This window comes from Anser brachyrhynchus (assembly GCF_964034855.1).
Source record: "Anser brachyrhynchus genome assembly, chromosome: 10".
Classification (NCBI taxonomy): Eukaryota; Metazoa; Chordata; class Aves; order Anseriformes; family Anatidae; genus Anser; species Anser brachyrhynchus.
Window position 1 is genome coordinate 10,781,407 of NC_137705.1, and position 15,300 is coordinate 10,796,706.

The 15,300-nt window shown below is 44.2% G+C and overlaps 1 protein-coding gene across 4 annotated transcripts in view; it reads left to right on the plus strand.

The window, feature by feature from the left end:
- Positions 1-15,300, plus strand: part of SLC41A3 (solute carrier family 41 member 3) — a 146,001-nt gene that overhangs the window by 44,790 nt on the left and 85,911 nt on the right. For 3 of the 4 annotated variants that reach the window (XR_013955509.1, XM_080605937.1, XM_080605945.1), the window contains one exon: positions 10,066-10,178. Coding sequence is in view for 3 of the 4 variants with exons in the window: in XM_080605937.1 (XP_080462063.1) it covers positions 10,066-10,178 (113 nt within the window). In the remaining variant the exon portion in view is untranslated. Of the gene's footprint in view, positions 1-2,416; positions 2,465-3,111; positions 3,160-10,065; positions 10,179-15,300 lie in introns of those variants that run through there. The other variant, XM_080605940.1, reaches the window with a different exon arrangement.

Sequence of the window (15,300 nt, forward strand, 5' to 3'; positions counted from 1 at the left end):
GGATTCAGTCTGGAAGATGCTGACGTACAAGAACTCTCTGGTTCAGACTTTAATGAAGCTGGTGTAGTAGCAAGGATCAAAATGATGACTGTGCTTGTGGTACTTCTGAGATCATAGCATTAGGCTGGCTGCTAACAATCCTGTTAAGTCATTTGCTCCTTGAAGACTGAAGAGAAGGAGTCGCTGCCCTTCGTACACATCCGAATTGAAGACTCTGGTCACATTACAGGAAAAAGAAAGCTGGACCCCTTCCAATTTTTGGAAAAAAAAAAAGGCTTATGAATCAAATGTTTATGTTCAGTCTTGTTTTCAATGGGCAACAGTTTGAACCAGTTCTTTGTTTACTGGAAAATATTTGTGTGCTTTCAGAGGCCACTGAGTCAGAGAGCCATACGGAGCAACTGAAACTACAAGCAAATATTTTCCTCTTTCTTGCAGCTAAGTGCCTAATAAATCCCCATAAACATGAGCTGTGCTAAATGAGACAGCATAAATAGGCTTTATTAAGCCCAGACTTAATTTATTCCAAAGCCACTTTGGCAACATCTGGCAGCGAGGAACAGCCTTAAAGTGAAAAAGTTGCTAGTGCTGATGTTGCAGCCACAGCTGTGTAAATGCACCTCAGTGTGAATGTGAGCTGTGCTAATGGTCTCAGGTGGGACAACGGGGCTTGCTTCAGGGGTAGGAGATCCAGGAGCTGGACTGAGCAGCAGATCACGTCTTTGAGCCAGAGGAAAAGTTAGAGGTTGCTGCTGCAGGTTATCCGTCTCCTTCTGCAGCTGCTGGGACTAAGGAGTGGTAGAGGGCTTGGTGCTTCTGCCACTTGTTTCCTCCACACATCAAAACTGGCAGTCTGCCTGTGCTCCCTGCTGCTCTGGCATAGATGGGGTTCCCTTCTTTGTCAGATCTGGATGCCTTCTGTTTCCATTTGAGCAGCTTAGCAAGTCCAGACTGGGAGCTGATGATGGGAAAGGAGGAACGTGAAGATGCGTAGGAGGAGCGGAGTAGTTGGCAGCTTCTGCAGGGACAGAGGTATGGAGAGGAGAGATGAATCTCCTGCAGCATAGGTCCCGTATGCATAAGAAGCTTGAAGCCTTGAGGTAATGGGGAAAAACTGAAGGAATAAAGCAAGAGAGAGACTGACTATAAATCTGATTCTTATGAAGGTTTCCCAGAATGCTTCCTCAGCTGACATTCCCTTAGGCTCCAATCACCCCCTCCAGAATTCGTTACACCACGTGAGAAAATGAAATAGATGACCTCTCTCGTTCTTGGAGAGGCAAACTGAATGATGCTGTTGCTGCTGAGAAACTGTATGTTGGCTCTGAGAACTGGACTCTGACTTTAGACATTCTTGATTCAGACAGCAGCAGCTATCTCGTATAGATCTGCCTTAGCACTTGACAGGACGGTCAGAATCCGATCATGACACCGTACCAGGATGGGTGATGCTAAGGAATGGGGATTGTCATCTTTCCTCCTTCCACCATTGCTTTTTGCACTCCGTCTGGTACACTCATAGAGCGTGGCCCCTTTCCCTTGCTTCATTGGGATCCAAAGCTGTGCCCAGGTTTTTTTTATAGCCCATGTTTGTGAATCCAGACAAAGACTGATTAGTGGAGTGTGAGGGGAGGGAACTTGGCAAGTCTTTCACTTTTGCTCTTGAAAGAAGATCAGAGTAAGACAGATAACTACTTCATTTCATTCAGGGCTTTGACACTCAGTAGTCTGGGGCCTAGCACAATATTTACTGGATAACAATAAAAGATGTTAGGAAGTTCTCATATATTGTGCCCAAAACCTTCTCATCTTTCTGTATGCTTTCCATTTGTCCATCTTGACTAAATTGTCTTCACCCAGACACTGAAGCATATGTCCAAGTTGATAAAAACGATCGTCATTGCTGAGGTCTTTGCTGAAGCTTTCTGCGTGGAAGAAAAGTTCCCTCTTCTTTCTCAGAAAGGTGTTTCCTACAGCTCAGAGTCAAGGCACACTGAAAATGCATGCATTTCTGCACACATTTCCAAGCAAAATATTATTAAATCCGTGGAACTTCTTTACGTCAGTTGGCATTTTTGTCACAATTACAGAATGTACTTTTAGACTGGCTGAGATGTGCACACAAGAATAAATAAAAAAACAACAAAACCAAAAACGTGCTCTTTAGTATGCAGACATGTAGGGAAAGAGTGTGGTAATGAATTTGGCTCTGTTTGTTGAGCTGGGGCCAAATTCTGATCTCAGTTACGCTGGCCTCAGCTGAGTTGCTCCAGATTTTCACCAGTCTGACTGAAGCCAAATTCTGTTATTTTGTCCTTCAGCATCTGACTGTTGGTATTAATAGTTTGGGGATGGAGGAGAGAAGTGCAAAAGTTTGCTCGAGTCCTGTCCTAAACACATACTCTGAGGGTACTTTAGAAGTGAACCGTGCATGTTTTCAGTCACTGGTTACCTGGTGTGGCAGGTGAGGTGTTCCAAGGTTTTTTTACATACTCTGTTATCTGCATAGATATCACCTTTTGTGCAGAGAAGCACAAAAAGCTGGCTCCAACATAAGTGTATCCATATCAGCTGAGTCCCATGCAAGCTGTTAAAGCTTTTCCCGAGCAGTCGGTTAGTTGCCTTATTATAGAGCACAGACGAGCACATCGCTGGGCAGTGTATGCTTGGGTATATTTAATAGCTTTAATCTCCCTAGACGTGTGCAGCTCCTAGTTCTTTTGAATTGTTGTCTTCCAAGTACAATATTTATCTGAAAAAATATCAAATGCAGTGAATGAGTCTAGCTCTTATTATGACTTTTTAAGGTACAGAATCTTTGATATCCGAGATGTAGGTTTATATATATGCATTATATATTGTTTATGAGAGCAGTGGCTGAGCTGTTAGTCCAGAGTGGGTATTACCTCTGTTATTTTGCATGGGTACTGTACTTACACAAGGTAGCAGGAGAAAAATCACTGAAATCCGTAGGTGTACCTCTAGGTAAAGCATGATAGAATTTTTCTCGGAGATGGGAACTCAATCATCTGTACAGTTATATTATAGGTATTGTCCCTGGCATGCTGTTGGCCATCTAACGCTCTTCCAAATGATTCTTTGGTCTCTTAGCTCTCCTTGGCATCAGTCTGCAGAGGTGTGACCGGTCTGTTGAAACGAGTAAGTTAACGGTAGGGCTGGGGGAGGCTCCCGTGCCGGTAGTTCTCATTGCTAAAGAGCAGGCCCCTACGTGGGAAGAAAATCAGACCTTGTACTTTTAATATCCTCCATCTCTGCTTATGCTAGTAAATTAATCAAGAACACCTCTGGTCCAGTCAGTGATATTTCAGTGTAAAACCAGTGTAGCATTAATAATCATAATTCCTGTGAGATGTGTTGTGTCCTTAAATTCCTTATTCAAAATTAAAGTTACTCAGCAAAAAGAGACTGGGAGGGAGGAAGCATTGCACATACTGTACACATATTCTAAAACCATTTACATTTTCTATACACCTTAATTTTCGGGAGGAGGAGGAGATGAGAATTGGACAAAGTTGAAGACTGAAGTATGGACTAGAGGTTGGGGAAGTTAATTAGAGGATTCGGCTGAGGGGAAGGGGAGGGGATGCAAATGAAATAGGTTGAAGAGGGCATTAACGCAACAGAAGAGTTGTCCATTTATATAGAAATAGGAGGAAAGAGGCTTAAATACTTGAGCTTGCCAAATCTAGCGCTTCATGGTGGGCAAAGGGCAAGATTGAACTTCCAAAACCGTGGAAGAAAAAGGATGTTACATGCAGCGGTGTAAGTGTAGGAAGGATGACTCCAACTCTGAAATTGGGCTGAGTTCCAAATGCCAAGGATGGTGGCAATGTGGTCAGCTTTGGCAGAACTGGACAGTGGATTGGGCTCAAGGAAATGGCTAGGAGTTCAGTCTACTCCTCTGATTCCACCTTGTGTGGAAAAAGTTGACAGTGGAACTGGGAAGGGAAACAAATGCAGGGCACAGTGGAGGAGAGTGACTTTTTGAATAATGTTTTGGTTTGAAACAAAGCGTGTGGCAGTGTTTCTAGGAGTTCTCTTCACTCTAGGTTTATGTGAAGATTGCCAGAAGATGAAGACGTAAATCAGTGTCATGGATTGTCATGGGTACTCTTGCTACTTTCAGCGTGTTTTTTAAATTATGGGCAACACAAAGATGTGCTGACCAGCCCTTTTGTCAAACATCCATCTGTAGAATGTGTGTATCCTGACATTAGGAAGGTTATCTTCAGTACTTCCATTTGGTGTTACGTATACGTTACTGTAACTGTTCTTGTGAAATGGAGCATATGCTTTACTGGAAATATTTGAGAGCATTACAAAGCAAAGAAATGTATCGTGAGAGTAATCGTGCTGTGGGCATGTGGTACAACTCTGTGCACCCCAGCAGGTTTGTCTAAATCCATAGCAACTTAGGTAACCTGGGCCGTAGTTTGCCCTTGAGCGTGTGAAGAATTGGAACATAATGTCTGAGAAATTGTTTAAGGGATTGGTTATTCATAATACATCTAAAGAAAGAAGTACAGCACTGTATGTCACTGAAACCTTTCTCTCCTTCACTTTCACACCACAAATGTAAAACTAGGCGCAGTCTTCTAGTATTTGTCCTCGTAAAAAGTTTTTAAACATAGGAATTAAAGGGATAATGTCAACAGGCAATAGTGTGCAAAAAGCAAACTGCAAAGAGGCATAATGTTACTTGTTAAATGAATGTATTTACTTAAAAGGCTCGTCATTACATAACAAATGCCTGATGATAAATCTGATATATACAGAACTGAACCTTTGCTCAAAGGGAGCAGTACTAACTGAAGTCTGTTGGTGTAAAAGTGGTGTAAGAGAAATATCCCCAGTCTCTTTCCACTTATATTGCGCTACTACTAACTTGTGTCCCCCCCCCCCCGAGTCTTCATTTTCCTTATTGTAGTCTATTCACTTCCATATGGTGTTTTTTTCTACTTGGCAAGCACTGCTGTTGGCTTTGATAGAGTCATCAGCTGTAAGAAAAGTTAGAGATGATACATCTGCAGGGCTTTTCATCTTCCCAAGCAGTCTGAGGACTGAACGGAGGGGACTTAAGGGCTGAAAGTCGGAGTTCCCGTCGCCTGAGCAAAATCGCTGTCATGGCACTGAGATGTGGGCACCAGGCAGCGCGCTCACCCTGCCCTATCAGCGGGTCATACAGGCTAAAGTAATGCTATCCAAAAGAATACCGCTACAATCCCGGTGGCTTGCTCAGCTTAAGACTTCTGTTCAGTGGTTCAGGGCAGGTGACTGAGGCACAGACCTGGCTCCCTGTTTTGAGAGAAGCTGGGAGATGTGATTCAATGTGAGGGATTCTGATTTCTGATGGGGAGCTGCATCACCTCTGGATCCAGTTTGGCAAACTTGCATCTCATCCAGGCCCCTTCCTTATGCCTGTGGTGGTCAGCCACATCACCAGGGCCTTTGGCGCAGTGGGGAGACACATAGGGGCTGTCGGGTGTAGCAGACCCAGTGCTACGGGACCCCACGTTCAGCGCTGTCCCTGATACTTGGCCAGAACTGGCACGTTTGCTTCCCTCCCTGCAGGGCTGTGGGTTGCTGGGTCCTGACCTGGTCTTCTAGAGGCAGGTGAGACTTGGCTGCAGTGAGGGTGCCCACTACAGATCCTAGTAGGGATAACAGCAAAATTGCAAGCATTTGATAGGCATCAGTGTAGATACCTGTGTACCTAGGGCTGTATTTGTAGAATGAGCTCAATTCCAGCATATTCTCATTGATTGTAGGGTATCAGGGTAAAGATACAGTTTGTGTTCCTTTCACGTTAGCTGCCCCTTTGTCACTCTTGTGTTGCTTCAGGTGTGCTCAGGCTCCATCTGTGGTGTCAGAAGACAGCTACATTGCTCGTCTGGTTTCTGTAGACCCATTATTTACTTTGGCTGCTTGTATAATCTACAGGACTGGTAACAAGTTCTGATTGCAGTTGCCCTGGAATAGACCTGGCATGGTTCTGGTGGAGCAGTTGTTGTCCTGCCTCAGCCATTCAAGTCAAGAAAGGTCCCTTCATCTGTAAGCAAGTATCAAACCAAAGGCAGAAGAACGTGGGGAACTGTTTTTTTTTAGAGGGAGGTCAGCCAGTGGAGTGGAAAATTCACGTGCAAAGATGGGATTTCTTATAACAAAGCTAGGGTATGGTGTTTAATTTATAAAGATCTCCAGATTAAGCTCAGACTAGAGCAGCATCTCCTTGTCTACGCTAATAAAACTTGCACAGTTTTCCAAAGGAATCTTGTAATCCACATCCTGAACGCAAGCTTGCATTGCTTTAGATGCAAACGTCAACTGCTGCAGTATTTCACTGGTGTAAATGAAACCAGAATTAAATCAGGTGCTTGGGAACGCTGCCTGCAAAAGGTAAAGAGTTTGAGCATCTTTCAGCCTTCCCTTCCCCTTCCCCTTCCCCTTCCCCTTCCCCTTCCCCTTCCCCTTCCCCTTCCCCTTCCCCTTCCCCTTCCCCTTCCCCTTCCCCTTCCCCTTCCCCTTCCCCTTCCCCTTCCCCTTCCCCTTCCCCTTCCCCTTCCCCTTCCCCTTCCCCTTCCCCTTCCCCTTCCCCTTCCCCTTCCCCTTCCCCTTCCCCCTACGTTAAACAGCTGATTGTGTTCACATTCCAGGTTCTTAGATCAAGAGACTCTTTACTTTGGGATTGTGGATACACATGAAAGTGCATGAAAATCATGTTGATCTTCCCTATCCAAAATAAACAGTGGTGTATTTTTCCATGATGCTCACCCTGCCTTGTTCCTGAATGTATATACTTCCATAGCAGGTCATCAGGCTCCAGGTAGGGAGCTGGCAAGTCCCCAAAGTGCAAAGACAGAGTGTCCTCTGTCCTTTAATGCTGCCTTCACCAGCATAGCAGAGTTGTAGTAATTTCATTCTTGTTTTGAGAACACTGTTTATGCCATTTGTCTTGGAAATAAAGTACTAGCTTCAGAAGGGGAGGGTTTTGTCCCCATCTTATCTATAGCTGGTATCATGTAGCCTAGCAGGATTTCTGTTGTATCATGCTGGGCTGTAGCACCTGAAACAGGGCTTGAAGTTCTGGTTCTGTTACCCCACTTGCAGAGCTCTGTCTGCTCCATGACTTTTGAACTTTATCTCTGACTGCTGCTCCTTCTTCTCCCTTTTACTGGTCTTGCTTATTTAAATTAAAAACACCTTAGGGCATGGATGGCCTCTTGCTCTGGAAGAAATCCTACTACATAAATAATAAAACTGTATTTCATTTGATGCTGGAGCCTGGATTTTACCCTGCATGTCTATACAGTGCTTAACGAAATGAGACCTTGATCTCTGCTGGAGCCTGAAGGTGCTACTGAAATCATAACAACAAAGGAGATGAAATAAAAGCACGGGAAAGCAATTTCCTTTTGTATTTATTTTGTGCTGGGTGCCCATCTGTTTCTGCTGTGTTCTAGATCTCTTACCCTTCTGCACAGTATTTCCTCTTGAGCTCTTTCCAAGGCGCTGATTTTAGCTTTTACCGTGCCAACCTAAACGTGGAGATGAGTGAACTCATTACTGGGTTACACCTCTCTAACTGAGTCTGCTTCTGCAAGCCATTATCCACAGGGTACCAGCTCAGGCTGATGGCAGTAAGAGTGTTAGCCTGTGACATCCAGTGCCTGGAGGAACTGGAACTGATTCTGCCACATAACGTGATCGTTCCCATCAGATACTAGGTGCTATACCAAGGGCATGCTATCGAGGCTTTCATTGGGTTGGGAAGATGAATAGTGAAGCTTTTTCTTTCTGCTGCTCTTCTTTTCATGCGTTTCCAAAACCATTCTGTTTTTGTGAGAGAGATTCCTTACATTAAGGGTTTAATTTTCAAGAGTACCTCATTGCATCCTCAGTCTGAGCTGAGTCTTGGGGTTTAAGTATAGTTCCTATAAAAAACAGTCTTTGAGTTTGTTTAATATAACTCTAATGCTAAGAAAGAATTGGCAGTCTTGGGCAGTTCCACATAACTGACAGATCACGATGACATCAGTGGTGATGTATTTTGCAGCCTCTGCAGTTGAATCAGAAGTTTCCTTTCTTAGGTTCTTTCTGGAAGCAGTGCATTAGGTGGTTTTGCAGCAATGTACGTACTGGAAGAGGCAGGTTCTCTAGGTGCTGGCATTGGGGGACATCTCTAACTGGGTAGCCTTATAAATAAATGGTGCTTTCTTTGGCATCCCTTGCAATGGAAAGTGCGGTGCACAGGGTGTTCCTGCTCTGCCTGAGCCACGTTCCTTCAAACGTCCTCTCGCTGCAGTAGCTGATGCAAGGCACTTCTGCCAAGTGTGCCTGTTCTCCAGAGCATCTCACACACTCATTTTCTTTGGCTTTAGCTGGAAGTTGCCCTTGAGCTACCATCGTGCTGACTTGTACAGACAAACAGTCATGGCGCTAGTATCCAAAAGGAAATAGAAAAAAGCACTCTAGGAGAGCATGAAAGGGCAGAACCAGCCTAGCTGTTGGGATTCTGGCTGTTCCACTCCTCTTGTTTGTTAATTGGTGCCCAGATTAGTAACAGGAGCTTTGGGGCTGTGACTTCAATCTCTGACGTGGCTTTTTTAATGTTCTTCTGACTGCTCCAGCAGGCTTTCCTAGTGATTCCCTTTCATTCATTGGGGTTTTCACTAGAAATACCTGTTTGCAGCATTGGGGTGTCTTGCAAATGTTGCTTTCAGCATATGCCTTTTTTACAAGTAAATATTTATAGTTAGAGGTGAAACGTATCCCTGTTAAGACTATCTAATTTTTTCATGTCTGCACCAAGTTAGTCAATTGACACTTTGAAGATTTAATTCAGTTGCTGGTTGGCTGGGATGCTAATTTAACATCAAACAGGTTTTTATGAAACCATTCCAACCATTCCCAGTGTTAAAACGATCGTGTTTGATAGAATACTGACAACAGGTGTCCTGTTTTTGCCAGCAGTGATGTTAGACTGGCTGCCAACACGTAGTGTTTGCCAGCATACCACAAGTCTTATGCTGGGCTATTTTAAAACTGTATTCTGTAGAAGAGCTGGGAAGCTTTAACGTACCTACTAAAGTGTAATGGAAATGACACATGACTAGAATATGCAAAGCTGTAAAGCATGGTTGATATAGCCTGTGTTGTATGTAACACGCTACTGATTTGTAGGGCGAAAGCCTAATATGCCCACCCTTTTAGAACAAGTTGGTCAAGGTAGGTACTCCACCCAGAGCTATGCTTTACCAGATGCTTCAGAGCAAGGTGTAAAATCCTGTTAAATAATTACAGGTATCATTACCTAGAGAATTTTTCCTCTGAATTCCTGGTGGTTAAAGTTTGGCTTGTGTCCTGGAGCCTGAGGGTGGTTCTCTCATACCCTACTTAGTGTAACTGGAGATACTTTCTCATCTGTGGAACTGTTGAATCCTTCTCTCAGTCCTCTGATGTGCTTCATTATATCTCGTACTACTTGTTTTACTTTTGTCTTGTACTTTGTACTGGGAGTGCAGGAAGGTGGCATCTCGCTGGTTGGAGGGAAGGGGATATATTTTGTCAAGGCAAAAGAGGTGTCTGCCATTTCTTCTTACCCATGTTCTTGATTTGTCTTGTCCTTCTATAATGACAGAAGGAAAGTAGGAGTGACCACGTGGAAATTTGCCCTAGTATAAGAATTAGCCAAAAGCTGCCACCATGAGCGTTTGCATTGTAGAGCTGATTTTAAAAGCCGTATTTAGATACTTAATGGGTTTCAGAGGATCACCTTTTCGAAGGAGAAGGGATTAATTGTATGGATGCCTGCAGGAAAAGCACTGAAAAAGCTGGGGAGCAGACACATCATTGTGCCATGCATTCTGTTTTCTGTAATCTTTTTAGCAATGACTTACTTCCATAGAAAAGAAGAAACTTGAAAACACTGCAGATTTCCTTGTTGGCCTAGAGGGTAGGCCAGAATGAGGGTATAAAAGGAATTATCAACCAGAACAGGTGTATTTCACAACTTCAGTGTATAATTGCTTTAATGTGTTTCTACAGCAGGTCTTATCAGCTGTGACTGGAGATTTTCACATGCTGTATAGAGCAACGCTTATCAAACTGTCACCTTGCCTGTTCTCCCCGACTCCCTGTGTCCTACAGCGCATACCACAGTGAGTACAAATAAAGCAATGCCTCCTTGTTGGTGGAAGAGGCAAAGAGCTATGAAGACTGCAATCCAGTTCGTTCTATAGTTCAGTGAGACAAAATGTAACTTATTAATGAGCCTTCTTTGTCAGAATCACAGATTTTTCTGGAAGGTTTGAAGTCTTATACTTCTGGTTTGGAACTTGCATCGGTAGAGCAAAGGAGAATCTCAGTGTTTTATCCAGAGAACTTGAAAAATGCAGCGTTTGTGTTCTTAAGCAGTTTTTATAGGTCAGATTTTCATTAATGCCATTAAGATGTCTAATCTCGTTTCAGCTGAGCATTCCTGTTGCAAAGTGTAATAATGCCAGAGGATTAGCCAAGCTGGGGTTAGCATTGCAGCCTACAGGCATTAACTTCTTCAGTGCCAATGGCATCAACAGCAATAGGAGCTGTGTCAGCGTGTGCCTTTGCTGGTGTGAGCTCATCTAATTCCACAGTGTGTGCAGAGCTCTCCGCTGGTTCGTAAACACCGCTGTGCTGCTTCACAGAGAACATGAATGCTAAACCTGGGAAGATACATCTTTCTATTTATTTCTGACCCCTAGCTAGGTGACTTATGGTGTAGATAGCTTTAGGCTATTCCTAGAACGACTTCTCAGCATGTGAGTTTTGTGTGTGTTTGTAGCAAATAGATGTTGTGCTATAAATTAGCTTCAGAAACGACAAAGTAAATTGTTCATTCATCCCTACGCAGCCACACTGCTTGTCCACTTAGGAGTCTTTAAAAAAAAACTGGGTGCATGCTTTAAGTTTTCAAGTAGCTCAAATAGTAATTGCGCTGTGGGTTACTGTTAGAATTAGAATGACAGAGGCTAATTAAAAAGAATGCTATTGCCTTTTAGGAAGAAAAACAAGTTTAATTGGTAACATCCCAGACATGTTCTGCCAGAGTCTTCCTCTCATCTTTTCCTAACTGGTTTTGATTAATGTAATTTTAACAATAATTTCTCTGTGTAACTTGGCTTCTAAGATTCTTTCTGCCAAATTGCATTATTGTTCCCCACTTGATGGAACTGTTTACGAGTGTGTCATCTTCAGAATACTGTTGCGGGAAAGCACTGTACTGTTGCTACTACTTAATGTTCTTTCTTACTAGCTAGCTGATAATAAAAATTAAGAAAAACAAGGTAAGGAGCAAGAGCCATCTCTTCTGTGCATCTAGAAGTGTTTATCCAGTACTGGAAGCAATTAGTTACACAGTACGTACCCAGAATAACTGTATGCACTCTACGATTTCTTCAGTATAAACCGTTAGTTCAAAGCAAAACCTTGCAATCAAGTAGCAAGCTGGATAAAGGCATGTGTTGGTATTACACCAGGAGTTTACTTCCATTTTTCCACTCCCATTCATTGGCTGCTTTGTTCTGATCCTGTAGCCCACCCTGATCTGTTCCAGGAGCTAAGTTCCTCTGGTTCATCCTTCCCTTGGTCCCTTATTTCCTGGGAACTATCTTGAGATATGGATACGTAGCACCTAGAAAACAGTTGATCTGTTTTATTTGTTTGTTTTCTAAAAGGTTTATTTGCAGTGCAGATTATCAGCTACCATCATATTTTCATTTCTATACGGTTTATAGGGAGATAAGAAAATGGAGTGGTGGTGTTTGGGGGTACTGTGTTTTGACTTGTAGAGTGAGAAGGGTCTCACCCATGCTCTAGAACCTGCAGATCTTACACTATATCCTATAGGCTCTGTTTTGTTCCCACTCAGCTTCAGGAGTGTGTCATGAATGGACTATGGCTAAACCACTCTTTTTTTTTTTTTGGTCTTAATTCACCAGAACATCATCTTCAGCTGAGTCTAACTTGCTGTTGGGAAATGAATGAATGAATGACCTTGGTTCAGTGAAGTCGTGTGATATAGATGCTGTCTCTATATGTAAGGTGGGAAAACCCCGAATGTTGTGTAAACCTTCAGCAGCTTGTCATAGATGTCTGTGCTCATTGTATGCAACATGATGGGGTTTTGAGGGGAGGGGAAACAGCTGTCTCTTTCTTCTGGCTTCCAAAACTCCCACCAAAGTTTAGGTGGGACGTGGGCCCCTGCTAAGCTGGACATCAGGTCTTGCAGTGCTTGGGGCCAGCCCATCAAATGCATTGGCCAGCACCCATGCACAGAGGGTATGACTTCTTGGCACCTCAGCTGGACACAACTCAAGTGTGCAAGGCCCCACTCTGTGTCTCTTGTCCATGGTGGTGGCCTTTAGCCATGTAGCTCCTGCTATGTGACGTCCTGAAAACAACGTGATGTAAAAGCCTCTGGTTGGCCTGTGCCCTGCAGTAGTCATTGCAAGAGAAACTGAGAAAGGTGACAGTGGTGTTCTGCTTACTGACTGAAAGCACGGAAATGTTTGCTGGTTAGACGCAGTGCTTTGCAGGAGGTGTCTGTCAGACATCACAGGGCGCAGGTGAGCTCGTGTGCTGTGTGCTGAGGGAGCTCAAAGAGGTCTTCAGGCAGTGGGGTGCTTCCTGGAGCTGCCACAAAAGCCGGAGGATCTCAGCTGCTGTGTTGTCCTTCAGTGAGACTGCGCTGTGCTTTTCCTTCACAGCTGGCGACTCTTTGAGAAGGGCCCAGGTAGGGCCAAAGATTACCGTTATGCCTGGCTTTTTAGTTATGGGGTCAAATCAGAAGTTGTTCTTGGGGCTTTCTCACCCTTGAGTATCCAGCAGGAGCTGGGCTTCAAGCCTCTGAATATCGGTTCTGAAACCTCTTGGATGAAGCGTGTGTATCTCTGTGCATCTCGAGGGAGCCAACTTCTTGTTCTGAAGCCCGCCTCGGCAGAGGGAAGGTCTGCGTTTCCAGTAATGAACCAGCATAGCTCCAAATGAGTCCCTTGTGTAACTGACAGATAGGTGCAGAGCAGAGCTTGATTCAGCCTCTGAAAAGAAATAACAAAACTTTTAAAAAAAAAAAATCTTGAAGGCCCAACCATTTCAAACCCCAAATAAAATACTGATTAACAGTAAGCCTGCTCATATATATAACTCCGTATGACAGCTGGAGCAGAACTTCTTTTCCTAGTAGAGTCATTTTTTGCCTCAGCCTAATTCCCTTACCATTGGAGATTAACCTTCTGAGGACAGTGCGTGCGTTTCAGTATTACCTCTGTTGGCAGCCTTTGAGGTAATGTTAGCACTTTCCTAATCCGAGTTCAGAACTGAACCAAGCCCATAGATCCAAACTCTTCTGAACTTGGGGAGGGAGGGGAGGGCAGGAAGGAATCACAAGCAAATACAGAGTTTTCTGGCTCTTGGTTAGCACTAAAGATTACTGGGAACAAAATTATGCCTTCACTTACGGAAATATTATTTATATTCAGTTTTGGGCCCGCTTTGATATTGCATAACTCCCCAGGTTTCAGTGGGGCTCCACCAGCTGGGAATTTGGCATGTTTTACCTTATAGTGTGTTGTTTTTAATTTTCTTCCTTATGGTTCAGAGCAGTTTGAGCAGGGCATGAGAAGATTTGAGGCACGTGGGCTCTGTTCCTGGCAGCATGGTGGGAGCGTGCACATCTGGACACTACTCAGAGCTTGCATCTTCCCTGTCCGTACAATATCCCTGTATAGCTCATGTCAGGATGTGGAGGGAGTGGGGTGGTTGTAGTGGTAAGAATTATTGCCGTGTTACTACCATGAGGTAGTTGCCTCGCTCTCTTGAGATCATTGTATGGGTGCACAAGTAGAAAGGGGTGTGTATGTGTGTGTTGCTGAATGTGCATGGGAATGGTGGAGTCCATTGCCTGGTAAAGGTTTCTGGGGAGAAAGTAATGATTTTTTTGCAAATGATTTTGTGCCCATGTCTCCAGCTTTTTAATCATTCTCGTTCTCCTACCATCCAGTATCACGTAGGGCCTTCTCTAAGAGACCTTCTTCCATGTATTTCAGCACTTCTCAGGACAATAGAGGTCAGGCTCTAAGAAAGACCTACAATGCAAACTTTCCCGGCTCACTGGGGATGTTTTTAGCTTCTCCTCCCCATGTCTCTAAAAACAGCCAAAAACAACACTGAGTCACTCCAAGCTTGCTCTTCCCCAAAGCATAAGCATGTTCCCCACCCACACCCAGAGATGTATTGCTGCAAGGAGCTGCAAGAAGGGGTGCGGGCTGGATGCTGAGCCCATTCCTGGTGGCCCTTGTGTATGGTTTTTGTAGCTGCACGTTGCGTGGTCCTCTCCAGCTGAGGCACAACATCTGCACAGGTGCTCCCTTATGCACTGCAGAGGCCATGGATGGAAAAGGAAAGGGTTGTAAAGACTTGATTTTTAAGATGATTTGGCTCATTTTTGCCTGGACTGAGGAGTGCTCATGAGCAGCCCTGCTGGCTGGGCGTTGTGAGCAGCTGTGGTACATTGAGGGCCACGTTACAGCCTGGGGAGGATGTTTTTAGAGTGCTCTGCTGAGCAGAACTGGGCTGTTTGTGAATTAGTTGCCTTCATGGAAGTATAGGTTTAGAAGAAAACTGAAAGAAACCTTCATGTCACTGAAAGCACAAGGCTGTTAGTCACAGATTTCTGAATGTTTACAGGCTCCGTTCCCCTCACTCATGGTATTTATGAAGTGGCTCATAGGGACACAGTGGAAAAGTCTCATTCCCAGTTCATGTACATGGCATGGGACAACAAATGGGCTTGAAATGGTCCAGGGAGAAGGAGCAGGGTGGGATGTGCCCCAGCTGCCCTGCAGACAGCTTGGCTGAGGCCCCCTACCAGGGGATGCCTGCTGCTGAGGACACCTGTGTTTGCACCTATTCCTGCATGTCAGGGCATACCCCAGCTGCCCCCAGCCCCCTTAAAGTCCTGTAGTTCCTACCAAGTGGAGTCTCTGGGTGTCTCAGTTTGATTCAGTATTCAGTGGCACGTGATTTATGAGCTGTGCTCTCTGATTTATGATCTGTATGGCTGGCAAAGAAAGCAGGATCAGGCACTTGGCTGTTGTACAAACAGAGATGACACATAATATCCAAAGTAGAAGAACACAGGAAAGATAAAATTACACAGATTGTTGAAATACTGTCCTCAGCTGTGTTGCTCATGTTGGATGAGTAAAGCAAGAATAAGGGTTGTTGGGGTTTGTGAGAGTTGTT